The 17,566-nt window shown below is 46.0% G+C and overlaps 1 protein-coding gene across 1 annotated transcript in view; it reads right to left on the reverse strand.

The window, feature by feature from the left end:
* Positions 1–12,826: 12,826 nt before the first annotated feature.
* The window catches only part of ssh2a (slingshot protein phosphatase 2a), a 33,671-nt gene continuing 28,931 nt past the window's right edge, over positions 12,827–17,566 (reverse strand). The window contains exon 15 of the mRNA XM_056610822.1: positions 12,827–16,541. Coding sequence (XP_056466797.1) covers positions 14,949–16,541 — 1,593 coding nt within the window. The 3' untranslated portion in view covers positions 12,827–14,948. The remainder of the gene's footprint in view (positions 16,542–17,566) is intronic.

The raw sequence follows: 17,566 nt of genomic DNA on the forward strand, positions 1-17,566 counted from the left end.
GGAGCAGCGGCTTGAATGACAGCTGATTATTTTCTTTTGGGTGTGGCGTTTGGTTATTATAATTGGGGTCAGGCATGGTGACGCATGCTGCAGGACCAGACAGTAGAGTTGGCGTTGGAAGGAAACAAAGTGTTGAGCAGTTGTTCCTTTAAGGAAAGCGCAATTCAACGAGTCTCGCTCGATTTTATTCCGTTGGGCTGCCAGCGGTTTCTGCTCTGGAGTCTCAGAATGACTTATGGCCTCAAGGCTGGCCTTTATGATTAAAGGCCTGCAGCAGCACGTGACTATGGTAATGTTTATCTTGGACTGGAGCGCTGCTGCGACTAAGAGAAATAATACAATATTGATTAGCCTCCAAACTATGATTTATGACTGAAACGCCTGTCTCAGTCACTGAGGTAATGGAAACCATGATGAATACATTCAAAAGTTACTTCTGCTGTAATGCTAGGAGAATATTGTCTTTGAAGGGACGGATGAAACAACAGGAATTTATATCAATAAGCCATCAACTTTTCGTTAATGTAAGCCCACAGCCTGAGGACATTTTAATTGAATGCCTCCAAAGTTTATCAAAATAAGAATTATGGTCTAAAAAGCTATTGTCCTCCGTCCTGATTACAGCAACACGCAAAGTATATTAATGAACTATTTAATCCAGTTTTTGTATGGGTTATATTTGTAAGACTTCCCAGCGTTTCTCTTAAAATTAGGAAAGCTCCAACTACTTCAGTTCCAGGATTGATGCAGGTTTCTGCAGTGCACTGAATACGTTAGGATCACTGAGGACTTGGGAGCCCTTGGAACGGTTCAGTTATTTGAAGATAGACTTGAATTTAAACAGACACTAGCAGACAGACACTAGCAAACACACAAGAGAACCAATGGCTTTAGGTGTTTAATCATAACAAGATGATGGATGATCTTCTGTATTTCACTTTTCAATACAAATATGGTGCTTCACGAAACAAACTAAACGGTGCAAAAACAAAGAATAAACACAGACACGAGTCATATAAAAAGGTAAAAAAGTCAATGTAGAATTAAATAAAGATAGAATGAAGTGAAAGGATAGCCTACGTGAATGAATACGGCCCAATCCCAATGTCCGGACTCACAGACTTTGTTGCGCGTGCTCGCGAAATGCAGACTTCACATAAGGGAATTACCCACAGTTCCCACGGAGACCATAGGGAAATCCGGTAATTAGGAATGTAACAACATGACGACTACTGTCAATGTGCGACCAGACGGGAATTTCGGCCTTTTTTTTGTGAGTCGGATCATTTGGATCAGCTCATCAACAAGAGCCGGCTCTCTTGGCTCCGAAACGGCTCTTCATATTACTGATTGTTCCTTTTATAATTCAGCCATATGTAGCCAGTTCTGACTTATGATTAGTATGTGTAGGCCAATAAACACCTAATTCAATACATCCTTAGACTGAAGTATTCAAAAGTAAAAATTATATTTTCTAATATCAATAAATTGCTGCAGCTGATTGTTTTCATTGCATTTAAAAAATAACTAAAAGTGAGAATTACCAAACCGGCAAGTGTCAGCAGCATCTTTGTCATTAAACATTGCCAAGGTAACATGTGCTCTCATGAAGTGCTGTCCCAATCCCATATATACCTGTCTGAGCCCATGTGGCCTCATGCACCCACTCACTTAGCACCTGAGATCAATTAAGTCTGTGAGTCCTTAGTCCTTAGGGCTCACTTTGGGATTGGGCCGATCAATGTTCGCAGCAATGCCATCGCTGTCCCTAATAGTCCCAAGCCTGCTTCCCCATCCCTCTCCTGCAGAATCAGACCCTTCCCATGGGGCCACAGGTTGAAAGTGGGCCTACATGGCCTGCTCTGTCTACACACACACAGTATCAGTTTACAACCACCCCCCACGATCCGGTAAAATCATGAATACCCACCCATAGTGGGTGTATCCTGTGTGTGCGCGTGCGTGTGCGTGTGTGTGTGTGTGTGTGTGTGTCCATCCAAGAACCAGCTGTGCTTACACACTTACAGGGGGTCCACAGAGCCCTATCGAGTTTTGAGGCTTTCATGACGGTTTGTGTGCGTAACTCTGGTTAACAGTGACTGACACCTCTGTCATCCAGCGATGGCCATTCATGTCCACAGACCCCGTCGGCTTGTTTGCCGAGCGGCCAGGAACTGAGCTTCCGGACTCTGGTGGTTGAATGTCAACATTTGTTTCAGAAGAAAAAAAAAAAAAATGGAGAGAATAAGGAGAAGAAAAAAAAGATGATGTCGCCGTGTTTTTTCTTCTTTTGATTTGCACAAATAGAACACTTGTACTTAGACTGTAGGTTGGATCATATAAAGTTACCGTTATTAAAATATGGGCAATGTAATAGATGGCTGGAGCACAATATATATTTAGGCTGTCTTCTAAAGAGCAATTTTACATGTGGAGCTTAGACATGGTGAGAATATTATTTTGGTGAAGAAGCAGTAGTACAACGCTTTGGATGAGCACTTAATAAAATATTGCACAATATGATTGTGAATGAGTTTGCCACTGGTCTGTGTGTAATTTAACCTAAGGACGTGTATAAAAGTATATAGGTACATGGTATAAAAAAGTCGGCCAAAGACACAGATGTGCGTTTGTTTTCATCCGCACTCCTCATGCTCCACCAGTGGGGGGCGCAGTCTTTGTATTTTTGTGTAGTCAAGCTGTGTGTGTGTTCTGTTATTTACGCATGACCTGCACCTGTGTACAATTTTATTTTGTTCATGCTGGATTCTGTCCGGAGGCCAGCAGTGAGAGCAAGAATGACCAATCATCAAAAATGCCCCAAATTAAAAATGGTCGCAACGTGTGTGATGACACAATTGGCTCATTGTAGCCTACACCTCCTAGAATCTAGCCGCAAGGTCTTCATAGGCACCTTGCTAAAGTTGTAATATTTATGCAACAGGGACTGTTTTTCTGATTGCTTTTGTGCGTGCGTGTGTTTCTTTTATGTAGGCTACCTTGAAGGAAAATGTCAAACAGTGAATCAGACCTTTACAATCCAGTGAAAATCAGCACAAAACAGGGGTAGCATTGCCACGCTGTCATCATTGTCAAGCTTGCCATTGTTAATATTAGCGAATGCTTTTTTTTACGTAAAAAGGTTATTGCTCCGATTTTGTGCAGAGGAGGTGAGCCATTTTTGTTGTGTTTGTTGGAAGGTGAATTCATAGAATAAAATAACGCTTTTTAAAAAGCAAACCCTTCTGTCTTTGGTGTTAACATGTCACTCTTACAAGATACAATATTCATAATTAGACCAAATGCAACCCCCCCGCCCCAACCCCATTCCTTACCGATGGCACCCAGCAACACATGCAGATAACAGAACAAGAATATAGCTTTTTCAGTGGAAGCAGAAACCGTCTGAGTTATTGATAGAGAGTATAGCGTTGTGGAGCTCATCTGTCCTAGCAGCCTCAACCAGCTCTTCTCTGCCTGTCGTTCTGGACCACCTGACACCTATTCCAAGTGTTGCTGCAGCTGTCAACTGCTCTCTGATTCCCAGTGGGCGTGTTTATAGGGCTTGAATGTGGGGGGTGCATAGCCATTGGTTACCATAACATTAACTGCAAAGATCAAAAAAGGCAAGCGAGCAAGAAAGCACAATTTAAACAAGTCAAGTCTCTGGCCTGAGTCAGACCAACACAATGAATAACATCACAACGTCTGTGGACACAGCCGCTGTAGCCCAGCAGTGTGTTGAGTGAATGTATAAGGAGATTGAGAACTAAAACAAGACGTGCTGGAAGCAGCAGGCATCAGTATGCAGAGGGTAGGATGCTAATCTCAGATCTGACATCAGCCCTCCATCACCATCACCGCTTCCATTCACCCATCTGTTGGTTATTACCCGTTTGGCTCTCCTCTCGACGAACAGGTTTAGCGAAGGGAACAAACCCAAAGCATTTCATGCAACAACCAACAAGCCATGATCATACAGTACCTCTCAAAGTTTATTTATATAGCAATTCATATATTCCTCATTGCCACAAGTCCTCACTTTATTTGACATAGTGCAGAAGAGGATACACCCCGATATAGGGAGAACACAGGCAAAACAAGTACATAGCCGTTTGTTACTGATATTTTCCTTGCAATTGTGTGCAATATTGATTTGCTTTGGAAAAACCAATAAAGGAGGTTGTGGGATTGAGCTTCGCATAATTTGTAAATGTGCCATCATCTGCATAGCATTCCCTTGTCTTCCAAGTATGTGTATTGAATACATTATGGAAAGCATTGCTTTTTATTTTATAGGGGAACTTTACAAGGACATGACACTTTGTCACCACTTTTTATTTGGACTAATCACATTAATAAATGACAAATAATTGGTGGTTCAAAGAATCAGCACGTTTCATCCTTGGAAAGTACACACTTTACTTTCAGACAAATGGATCTGCAGAGTGTGACACCCTGGCCTGGCCGTGCCGTAAAGCGTTATTCCTCACTCTGTATGGTGCTTAGACATATTGTTGCCGATTAGTCATGTCTCTTGTCATATGCACTTCGACCTGCAGGAGGAGCCAAAGAGTTCCGGTGCCAATGAGGGGCGTGGCTCAGTGTTTATGATTGCCGGAAATAGCCCGTGTCCTGATTCGGCCCGTCCGATCAGGGCCTCGTTTCCCGAAAGCGTTGTTAGCCTAAGTGGATCGTGAAGTGCGTCGAAAGGGCATCGTAGAGTTTTCACCGCGTTTCCCGAAAGCATCGTTGATAACGAACGTCTTGAAAGCACTCGTAGCTAACGAGTACTCCAGGGGTCCATAGGCTACTCATAAAGGCAAAAGGAGCAGGCAAAAGGCTGGGATATGGTGGGGATTGGTCACGTTGACGGGGATGTTTAGTGACATGGGGAGGGGGGGGGGGGGGTTAAAAAAAAGCCGCGATCACTCTTCGGCGTGATTCCAAACCAGCAGCGTAAAACGGATCTTCCTCGTCCTCGTCCTTGTCCTCGTCCTCGTCCTCGTCCGGTTCACCCAACGCCACCCCAGCCGTGGCTGCAATGTTGTGCAACATTGCTGTCACGCAGATCAGTGCACGACTTGGCTGGCGCAAACTGGAACCCTCCGCCGGACTTGTGGAGGCATCGGAAGCGCAACTTCCACCTGCCGATCGTGCGCTCGCCAATGCACCGGGCCAGACGGTGGGCTTCGTTGTACTGTTCCTCGTGGACGTCTCCCGGGTTAGCCACTGGGGTGAATAGGTGAGGCCTAAGCGGATAGCCACTGTCTCCGAGGAGCCGCCAATCTCCCCTGGAGGCTGCAGCCAGCCGTCAGATGGAGGACCCGCGGAACACGAAGGAGTCGTGTGTGCTTCCAGGCCATCTCGCTACGACATCCAGGATGATGCCCTGATAGTCGCACACCACCTGGCAGTTGACAGCGGCATATCCCTTCCGACAGATGTAGACGTGTCCATCAACGTGGGGCGTGAGAATTGGAATCAAAGTTCCATCCACAACTCCGGACAGTTCTCTTGGGTCGCACCCATCTCGTCTCTGCTGTGGAAACGGACGTGTCGCGGTACGAGACGAAGGAGGCTGTATGTCACTGCCTGGACCGATCTGCACACTGACGCCTTGCACAGGCCATCTCCTACCACCTGCAGGAAGCTCTCTGTGGCGTAGAATCGGAGGGCGGCCAAGAGCTGCACTTGCGGTGTGAGCGCAAAGCTCCTCCTTGTAGCACGTCTGAGGTCTTGCCTGATCGCCCCAAGCAGCTGTCTGATGGCCTCCCTGGGCCATTAAGACAAATGTAGTTGTCACACAAGCTATTTTTAACTTTTTGTCATATGGAATTATTTCAGGGGGGAAAATGCCGTGAGACGCACAGTGCATTCAGGATTAGGACTGATATATGTCGGCTTAAGCCTAATCAATTGTGTTTTAATGTCTTTAGCATTCATATAATTGCAGTCCATTTTTTTCGTAGGCTACTCTGCTGTTGTCCTTGATGGGGAGATATTTTAACCCTTTTTAACACAATTTTCCTGCAACATTCCTGCGTCTCCCCCTCCTACGGAGCCCATTTCAGCACCGTGTCAGTAGACAGTTACAATCCTACGACGTTGTGAGTGCAGCGAATGCGCGTTCACGTTAAGAGGAGTTTCGGGAAACGCGACAAAGAAATTATCGATGGTTCGAAAGATCCATCGGGAGAATGATCTTACGAGCGAAGATCCATCGATATCGGGAAACGGGGCCCTGGTCTGACGCTATTGATCGTTTGCAACTGAAATCACAGCTAATTAAAATTCGTAACCAAACCGGAAGTTGGCCATCTTACCGCTACATGTGTTTCACATGTGTCACATTAGAGTGGAGGTCATTCAACCGCAAAGCGCATATCTAACCTCAATTGTTTGGCTATTATATTCTTTTGTTTGGCTAATAATGTCTACCAGTTGTGCTGTGCACGGTTGTGCGAATAACTTCATACGGGAGAAAGAGAATTGCAGTTTTTTTCGGATTCCAAAAGTGATCACAACTCAAGGTGAGCGGACGCGGGAGTTGACCGAGGAGTGACACCGCACTTGGATTTCAAACATCTACCGGGGCGACACAGCACAAATAAATCTCGCGAACAGTCGTATTTGTGGTAATCACATCATAACTGGTAAGTTTTGGGGCTCAATCAATTTGTGAGAAGTTCTTTGCGAGAGTTTTTGCGCCTGCAGTTCTAAGTTAGTTTTGTTTGTTTTTACCAGGAAACCCTTCTGCGCTCTACGATCAAACCAACCCAGACTAGGCCCCAACGCAAAACATGGGTCATGATCGAAAGAAAACTTCAAAAGAAAACTTCCCATTCCTCCTGAAACTACAAGCACTGCATCCAAAACCGATCTGACTTCAGCGCAGCTAAATGGGAAGGAGCTTCATGTGCAGACTTTTAGAGATGAGCTAAGAGAGTTGCGGCGACAGCTCTACAGTGTTACAGTATCAGAACAAAGTTTAAGACAATCAAGAGAAAATACAATTCTATACTGGTTTGCCAAATTTTCTTATTTTAATGCTCATTTTCGATTTTTATAGCCCCATATATCAAGGCAACATCCACAAATGCTTTGACACAATTTGAAGAGTTCATTATGGTTTTGATGCGAATGAAACTCAACCTCCCTCTACAGGACTTTCTCGTACAGGTTTAAAGTTTCTCCAGCTACAGTCTCAAGAATATTTCATCGCTGGATTGATGGAGGAGTGGGAGGCTGAATTTCTTGATCAAGTGGCCAGAGCGAGAAGAACTACAGAAGACTAATTTTTCAACAACATTTTGGAAAGAAAGTGGTTGTTATTATAGACTGTTTTGAAGTTTTTAGTGAAAGGCCTTCTAGACTAATAGCAAGAGCTATGACATGGTCTAACTAGCATCACAATACTGTAAAAACGTAATTACCTAAAAAACGTTATAACCTAACTGGTGTAACACCACAAGGCGTAACCTTTTCTTATTTCCAGGGCATGGGGTGGCAGGGTCAGTGACAAGTACCTTACTGAAAATTGTGACATTTTACAGAAGCTATTACCAGGTGATAAAGTATTAGCTGACCGCGGTTTTGACATTGCCAACAGTCGTGGATATTACCAAGCCCGGCTCCACATTCCAGCATTCACAAGAGGAAAAAAACAACCGTCTGCCTTGGAAATTGAGCACACTAAGAAAATTGCTAATGTTCGTATTCATGTCGAAAGAGTAATTTACGGAAGAGGATTAGGGCCACACATGTAAATAAAATTAAGTTCTGACTTTATTCTCAGAATTCTGAGAATAAAGTCAGAATTCTGACATTAATTTCCGAATTCTGAGATAAAAAGTCAGAATTCTGACATTAATCTCAGAATTCAGAGAAAAAAAGTCAGAATTTTGACTTTAATCTCAGAATTCTGACTTTTTTCTAAGAATTCTGAGATTAAAGTCAGAATTCTGACATTCATCTCAGAATTCTGACTTTAATCTCAGAATTCTGAGATTAAAGTCAGAATTCTGACATTCATCTCAGAATTCTGACTTTAATCTCAGAATTCTGAGAAAAAAGTCAGAATTCTGACTTTAAAGTCAGAACTACGGGTATCTGTAAGGACCAACCTCTGTGGGAGAGACACTTTGCTTTATGCAGTAGGAGGAAACCTATGGAAAGAAGGCCACAATCCGGCCCTAGAATGGCGCGGTAAAAGTGCAAGAATTCCGTACGGAACTAATAGCCGCGGCTATTAGTCATATTGAGATGGCAGTGTGCGAAATACCCGTCAATATTCGGGCATGCCCTCATCCCCAGATTGTTCTCGATATGCAGTAGCCAGCTAGGCCATAACATTACAATATTTCATGGATGCAAGCAAGCCAAGACAATCAATCTTTATCTGTAGCCTACATGACAACACACACACACACGCACACACGTTAAACACACTGGTAATGCAATAGGAGCCTGCATTGGCTAAAGTTGTTGGGATGCACGTTATTTTATAACAGGGAGGGGCAAAGTTGTGCATTACAATGCAAACACGACAATAATTGGCACTGTTCTTGCGCACTCAGAAGAACATGAACTGAATAAATGCCAGGTATATAGCATATCGGAGACGGGCACACAATCAGTGCATTTGCAAATGAGAGCCTGCAGTATGACCGATCTTGTGACATTATTTAACCATCCATCGACAGCTAATACGATCAGACAGATACATCATTGATCACATATAAGCCCACAACAAGCCCAACATCACCACGGCAGGTGCGCTCTCTCTCGCACATTCACACAATCACTCCAACTTCTCCAACTCCAAGGCAAAGCTGTTTCACTAAGACCACAAACAACCACAACTAACCAGCCTACATATCCACAACAATGCACAACAATCAGTTCTATACATTGCGTCTATCTTCTGTTTGGCGCCCATGGCTAATTTGCATACTTGCACAGGACTGTCGGCTCCGCTTGTCAAAAAAATAGAACGTATTTGTGAATAAATGCTTTGAATTCTGAATACTGGACTTGGTGAGCTTGGTGAGTTGGCTATGGGACGTGCACTTTTACCGCGCCATTCTAGGGCCGGATTGTGGCCTTCTTGGCTTTCCATAGGTTTCCTCCTACTGCATAAAGCAAAGTGTCTCTCCCACGGAGGTTGGTCCTTACAGATACCCGTAGTTCTGACTTTTTTCTCAGAATTCTGAGATTAAAGTCAGAATTCTGACTTTAATCTCAGAATTCTGAGAAAAAAGTCTGAATTCTGAGATTAGTCAGAATTCTGACTTTTTATCTCAGAATTCTGAGATTGTCAGAATTCTGAGATTAATGTCAGAATTCTGACTTTATTCTCAGAATTCTGAGATTAAAGTCAGAATTCTGACTTTTTTCTCAGAATTCTGAGAATAAAGTCAGAACTTAATTTTTTTTTTTACATGTGTGGCCCTAATCCTCTTCCGTAGTAATTGGACTGGTTCGACGGAAATACATTATACTTCAAAGCATTCTTCCAATAGAAGCAGTAACAGCGAAGACAGGTGACTGACTAGCACCGATAGATAAAATTGTAAGAGTGTGCTGTGCACTTACAAATCTCTCAGATTCCATTGTTCCATTTGATTAAAATCCCACTGAACACTTTTTAAATATGATTGTTGATTCAGCTCTTTTTGTGAAATAACTCAATTTGGAAATAGACATTCAATGTGATTTTCAAAAAAATGAAATTATGGAATCTGTGGTTAGTAGGTGACCAAAAGTCATGCTCTGTTAACTCTTTGTATTGATATCAAATTATGTAAAGATTTTACCAGATACAACAAAAATGTCTATTTTCTTTTAAAAATCATTAATAAAAACACTACTTATTGGTATAGCAGTCAGGGCAAAGCCATTCTCCCTCTGGTGCTTTAGCAAGTTTGACACACTTCAAGTGAAACCATTTCACTCTACATGCATCAAAACCACACTTGACAAGTTCGATGCCTTCAATGTATGTCTATTCATCATCATCTGATGAGAGGTTTGTCTCCTCCCGAGCAACTATAGGCCGGGAATACCAATGTGCAGCAAGTTTGGCATTTTGATTGCTTGTGCTTTCCCACCAAGATGGCCACCGTCGTGACGTAAGCACTTTTTACGTCATTTTGATCACATGGTTGCAAACGATCAATTGAGGGCTGGCTGCAGCAGATCCCAATACCTTTTCTTTATGCATTACACATACACTTGCTGACGTGCATGACACTTGACCTCATCTTGCTTCCAACTTACTGACTTGTGTAAATAAATTAAGATTATTGTTTAAAACGTTACCCGATGGGGTTCATCTCCTTACAACGCCACCAGGGAAATTACACCCCTGGAAATACAGTATAATATGGGATGTTACTTGTGTTGATTAACAAAGCTGATAAGGCAAGCAGATTCATTAAACTGAACAGTCAGAGACGGGAATTCAAAATAAACCAAATCTTTATTTAAATGGGAGACAATCAAAATGTGTTCTGCTGAGGATACAAAGGATTAATTTACGAAATGACTAAACAAGATAGCCAAGTAAGGGGAAAATATCCTTTATTACAGTCAGCTAAAAACGTTTATACATAGTCTAAAAATCCAAACCAAAACAAAACATACCAGACTATAGCTGAGGCCAACAGCTGAGAGGCAAACTATGCCAAGGAGTGGCACTGCAAAAAAGAAAATGGAATCAACCCGGCTCAGCATGCTGCATACTGACAATATTTGTTGTGGCCTACACTACTCACCAACATTGGTTTGAATCAATGAGTCCAAAGTCACTTGATCAAAGAGGGGCTATCCTAAAGCTAAAATAAACTAAACAAAGGAATCTTGTATAAAAGTGCATTTTGTCTATTAAAATGCTACTCACGTGTTTGATACTCGGCTACACAAGCCACAGCAGTGACAGAAGCCATACTGAGGCACAATTGCACAGCTGCCTTAAATAAGGGCCTTTATTAGGGGAATGGACAATTTTCTGGCTGCATTCAAGAGCACCATGTTCAGAGAGGTTCACTAGGGCTTCTACGCTGCTACACAAGCATGAGTATTATTATAGTTCCCGTTCAAAATACCCAACATAAAAACCGGACATATCCAAAGCTTATAAGATGGTTCCCATCTTAGGGGTGTTGTCATAATAGCTAGGCTCACAGACATGGTAGACAAATAAAAAACTGGGAAAAATAATTAGTCCCTACATAATTATTATTTTTTTAATCACTCCAGACCGACCAGACAATTATGATGATCTGCACGGAGATCTCTCCCTCCAGCCCACGCAACGCTCAGCATTGAACCACAGCCAGGAAGGAGAGGATTTCATTATTAGTACAAGCCCAATCGTAGATTGCACGTTGATCTCGGGTAGCTGCCATCATTTTCTTCAGCACAGGAGACGTGATCAACGGCAATTACCTTTCCAGATGCCAATCAAACACATCATCGTACAGAACGAATAATTCCGCAGTAAACAGCAGCTTCAAATGTATTCAAAATTGAAGGACTAAAATGGTTCTGTTACGAGTAGTTTGTATAAGTGTATCAAAGCATCAAATTCATGGCTTAAACCTTCCAATTCTAGCATGCCCTCATTCTACCAAGCAAAAACCAAACAGTGAAACAGCGAAACCTTCCCCTGCTAGTCATTCATCTTCATCACCTTGAGTCTCTGAAAGACTTCCAAAGGTCAGGTGGGCTAAACAACGGATGGATCAAGAACAGATTGCACGTCTTGTATCCCGTTTCAGTCTGCCAGGCTTCAACCCTAGAGATATCGGATCTTATGTTGTACAAAACCTTGCCGAGGGCGCTTGCCTCAACATCGGATATCTGGAGACGCGTGGTACTACAAATGTTATTTTGGGAGTGCAGTTCGGCCAGCATCTACAACAGGTGCTGTGTGATTCTCAAGAATCAGTGCCATCGGTTCAACGTTAAGAGACCAATTATGCCAGAACAGTGAATTGGCAAGACAGTACATCAAAGTGTGGCTGGAAGAGAAGAGCATAATGACATGGACATGTAGTGGTGTGAATCAAAGTGGGGGGATTTTTGACTTGTTCTTGTCGGAGTGGACATCAAGGTGCTGCTGTTTAAGCAGGTGTCCTAGTATACTCTTGAGCCTAGTAATCATAAGGTACGACATCAAGAGGCTGTTTTAGTCCCGAAGTTCTAGACATGTAGCCAACAATAAACAAAGACCAGACAATTTCATGACACAATCACAATGACGAATGGGAACGTATACAGTGAGTGCTAGCTATAAGTACTCCGAGACCGGAAATTCCGTCACAATTGCAACTCGGAAGACTGGTGACCTACGCATATGGATCAGACCACGCAAGCTTGTTTACCTTGTCTGTTAGAGTAAATCACGTGTTGAACATTTACCACTCTCCGAGTCATACCCAGCCAAACAATGCAGTCAGCGAGCCACGTTTACTATTACAGCTGACAAATGCATGCAAGAACAGGGATAGCTTTGGCATTCATACAGTGGCGGTTCTAATATTTTTCTGAAACAGGGGCCATATGCCACATTCAGGGCCGTACCGGTCTTGCGCTTAGTTGGTTGGGGGGGGGGGTGGGGTGTACCGGCCTTGCGCTGAGTTGTTGGGGGGGGGACGCTTCTTCTCCTAAGTTACATTGACATATTACTGCCGCCAATAGTTAGGTATGGAATTGCATCTGTAATCGTTGAATTCTCCAGTACTTCAGCTCGTCAATTGATTGATGGAACAGGGGCACGTCAGGGGCTAATCAGATTTCAGCAGGGGCCAGGGCCCCTCTGGCCCCACCCCTAGAACCGCCACTGCAGTCGTACATCCTGCTCGCACCCTTCTGTGTGCGAGGAGGAGAGTGGAATACACAATACACACACTCCACCGTCCTTCTCGCACAACAGACCCAAAAGAACACAGCTCACCTGGAGCCAGCAAGAGCCCAAACACATCTAAACCACCACAACCAGTTCGGGCACAATACGAATTGGGTCACTCACTTCTGGGTTCCATGTTAAGGCTCTCTGGTAGGACGCCATGTTTCTCCGGCTGTTCAGTCGAAAGCAGCAAAACACAAACTGCTCGGTTTTAGAGTCAAGTTGGTTCAATGGTTTACACAACAAAATAAGCCGAACAGAGTTGGCTGTCCTTCTAAGCTGCGGTAGTCTTTCACATGCCGTCAAATAAAGGAAACCAAGGTCAGCTTGGATATGTTTTGGTGAGACAGGTGAACTCATTAAAGAGCTGATAGGATCAAACAGGATGCCTGTGATTGGTTGTGAGATGGCTGCTCGAGACGAGAACAACGTTGAAGCACCTGAAGAAATGTAAACCACACGAAACATTTCTTTGGACTATATTGCGCCAATTAAACATTAGGTAATTCATATTGCACTCGTCTACATCTTCCAACAGGGATTTTCACAAGCATTATCGTTCTTCACCTACTCTGTAATATAAAATAAAAGTGGGCTGAACTTTTTGTATAACTTTGATTTATTTCATATCCATTTTCCAATGAGTTTTTTTCCACAGCATCAAAACCAAATACACTCTTAATGACTTTCCACCACAGGATTTATCTTCAGTGTGGTTTACCCGGTCACATAAAATCAATATAGGCATACCTGGTGTGTGTGTGTGTGTGTGTGTGTGTGTGTGTGTGTGTGTGTGTGTGTGTGTGTGTGTGTGTGTGTGTGTGTGTGTGTGTCACACACACACACACCAGGGGCCCCGTTGGCCCACATCCAGTGAGTTAATTACCCCGATCAAACGTTAGGTAAAATGTCAGCCTGAAATAAATCAACCCACTCTGGGCTGTTCCTCCCAGCCTTTCTGGTAAACCGTCTGTCCTCAATCAAACCGGATTGTATCCCTGCGGTAACCTTGCAATATATTCTGATCAGACAGAATATAGAGCCCAGTCCAGCCATGGCTTGAGGTTTAAAGTCTAAGATATTTTTGGCCACATTTACCTGGGTAGTTTGTGAGGCCGCTCATGCTATCAGCTGCTTCAGTTGATCCACAGAAAGGCGCGTCAGCCGCTGAGCCGTAGCCTCTCCACGTATGGACGTAAACTCGTATGATGTGCAGTTCATCGTTTGACCAGCAGGTGGCCCTAAAGATACGTAATTGTTCGAAAGGAGGTCAATAGTACTATGACTAATTTTGAACGCATAAATATGTAGGCAACTTCAAAAATGAAATCACAGGGATGAATATTAGATGGATAAACATTTTATTTATGGATAAAACACAGGTAAAAAAAATCTATCAATTGATATCAAGACAGGCAAATGAAAAGACAGAAAAAGCCCGCTGTAATAAATCAGTGCAAAAATACTCCTCTAGGGTATTAACATTAGCTATTTAAAATAAAAAAGTGTTTTAACAGGGGCTTGGGGGGAGTACAAGAAAAACAAGTCAAAACAAGATTAAAGTGCATGTTTTGAACCCCTCCTTGTGATTTAAGAAAACTGTGTCTTTTGTTTCAGAAACCCCGAACAAGCAGAGGCCACGTAAATAAAAAAAAACGCACCTGAAAGGGGATGTAAAAATAAAAACAATAAAAACTCACAGGGTCAGCATTAGTTTTGGACATTCACAATTCCTTATCGGACGTACATATCCACACTAGCGTGCGCACACGCGCTCACACACACAATACCGGCACACATCCAGTGGCATACATGCAGACGTGTCCCGTCCTTTACTTTGTACAAACATCATTGTGGAGGAAGGACCTCCACACCCCTGCTACTCAACGTGAGGTAGGCCAACACAGTCTTGGTGGAGAGATCGAGCTCACAGTGGCTCTCACACACACATGCAGACACACACACACACACACACACACACACACACACACACACACACAACAGTTCCAGTAGTGGTCTGTCCCCTGCAGTGAGGTCACATGGTGTTATAGAGCACAGTGGTGGTCTGCTGATGCTGCTTCCTCTCCGCGGAGCTCCGGCGCCGGTGCCGTTGCGACCGGCCCCGGCCCTCCCCCTCCTTCTCGCCCGTCTCTTCCTCTCTCCTCGGGGCGGGGGCCGCGGCCGCCGCGGCAGCGCTGTCGCAGCCGTCCCCCTGGAAGGCGCGGTGCGGGGGTCTCTGGGGGGCAGCGGGGAGTGGAACCAGCACCCGCTGCTTCTTCCAAGAGTCGTCGGGTCCCGGGTGCGGCTGGGACGCGGCCCTGCCACAGCGCCGGGGGTGTGAATAGGGGGCCTGGGGGGGCGGCCTCAGGTCCCAGTCGCTCAGGTCGTTGGCCGACAGCTCCAGGCGGTCCAGCTTGGCCAGAGACGCCGAGCGCTTCATCTGGGACGGGGGCGTCAGGCCCGCCTGCCGGATCCGGGCCTCCAGCGCCACGGCCCGCCGCCACGCCGCCGGCTCCCGGTAGCTCTTCCCCTGCCGGTCCCGGAGCCCCCGCCGCTCCGGGACCCCTGTAGCCTGACCGCTACACGCCGCCTCCCCCTCGCCCGGCCCCGGGTCCGGCTCCGTGTCCATTTCCTCTCTGGAGCCCCGGGGGTCTGCGGCCTTGACCTGCCCCTCCGGCGGACCCCCCTCGTGGAGGAAGGCCTGCAGCTCCCGTAGCGTCTGCTGGATCCTCTCCAGCTCCTGGCTGCTGTGAGCCAGCTTCTGGCGGGCGTCGCAAGAGGAGCCGCAGCCCGGACTCCGGCATGCGCGGGGCGGCGCGGCGGCCTCCGTGTCCGACTCCTGGACCGTCACCCCCGACACGTTGAGTGGTGAGGCCCGCGGCGAGTGGGAAGACGGGAGGGAGGTTTCTGAATCCATGATGGCGCTCCCGTTGCATTCCGTGGGATCAGAGTCCAGTGAGGCGCCGGGACCTCGGCTGAAGAGAGCGTCGCCTGGAAGGCGAACGGGGTCCGGGGAGGCCAGTCTTTGGTGGTCCCTCCGGGACGCCACTGGAGTGTCTTTGGACGCTGCGTCTGCGTGCGTTACGGCGGGCTGTACCTGATCGTCTTCCCGCCTCCCGGGGGGGCGGATCCGAGGCTCCGTGGCGGCTGATTCGGGGGAGCGCGGCGAGGATGGGTGTTCAGCGGCGGGGGAGTGGAGCGGGGAGCGGGGGAGGAGCTGAGGAAGAGGAGGAGGAGGAGGAGGATGTGCAGCCGGGGACAGCTCCAGCCCCAGCTTCAGCCGCTGCTCCAGCTGCTTGGTGGCGCGCCGCACCGAGCCCATGGGCCAATCGGGCGGCTCCTGCGCCGGCGTGGAGGGGGACTGGGGATGGGACGGGGGAGGAGTCGGGGACCAGTCGCCGCCGCCGCCGGTGACCTCGCCCGTCTCCTGGTCTTCCAGGGGCTGGGCGGGTCGGCCCGGCTGGGGGGGGCTACGGCAGGGCGGGAGGGGCAGGGAGGTGGGGGCCGCGGGGAGCAGCGATATGGACTCGATCTCTGTGACGATGTGGCGCACCGACAGCGCGTTGTCGTGGTGAGGAGCCGCGTCAGGGCGGGCCTTGTCCAGGGGCTCGTCAGAGCATGGAGGGACCTGTGAACAGACAAACAGCACCTCTTTAGTACGTCTGGGTGGATTGCCCTTGTAAGGGTGCAGATGGTTTTCTGTGGTATTTGAGGTCCTTTTCACTCAAAATATATGACTTATTATTTTATATCATTATGATATGCAACTATTAACGACCAAAATATTTTAACTGAAATTCGCTTATTTCTAGTCCCAAATGGAGAGTACTCTGGCCTTCCAGCAGGGGTCAGTATAGAACATGTGTAAGCAGAGTCAGAGAGCAAAGGTGCAGCAGTCCATCGTAATTGGCTCAGTTCATTAGTTCCTGCATTTATTAAGACTCTGGACAAGGGGGACAATTCCATTAATCAATGATGCGGTGATGTGTGACTATATGGTTCAGAAGGACACAAACACACCCTACTGATAAGCGTTACGGGTGACCTTCTTCAGGATTAAAGTACAGGATAAACCTGCATGGACTTTATAACAGTGTCACTACTGCGGCGGGACGGACGTTGTAAAGAATTAGCACGGCCACATTAAGATATGCTTTTGGCACTGTACAGGGAGAGACCGGTGTTCCTGGTCTCTTCTATTCCCCAGAGTTTCGTTATCAGACTTTGAACACACTCGCCGTGTGATGGCTATAGAACTGTAGCACATTAACTTTTCCAACAAAAGGTTTTTAAAATGCGGGAAAGCCCGCTTACATGTGCAATTGACTCCTTTCCCACTGCCAGTAGACGGGTACTTCTCCCTGTTGTTATTCTGGTGAGTCATCGTCATCAATGTGCCGGAAAACAGGGTTATCAGCAGGGAGGCCGGTGACGAAGTACGGTGGTTACTTCTACTTTAGCTCTGAAACATTGTCAACTCGGTTGGAGCAACTAAAGGGCTGTTGCATTGTTCCTATCTATTTACGCGCCCACGGTTTGACGCATCATAGCACTATACCGGGAAAAGGGGGGGAAAATGCGCGTGTCCAGCCCCGGCCGTCATGTTCCCATCACTGCAATCGCAGCAGGAGCCGTTGAACACCCGTGATTATT

This window comes from Gadus chalcogrammus, chromosome 16 (assembly GCF_026213295.1).
Source record: "Gadus chalcogrammus isolate NIFS_2021 chromosome 16, NIFS_Gcha_1.0, whole genome shotgun sequence".
In the NCBI taxonomy this organism is placed as follows: Eukaryota; Metazoa; Chordata; class Actinopteri; order Gadiformes; family Gadidae; genus Gadus; species Gadus chalcogrammus.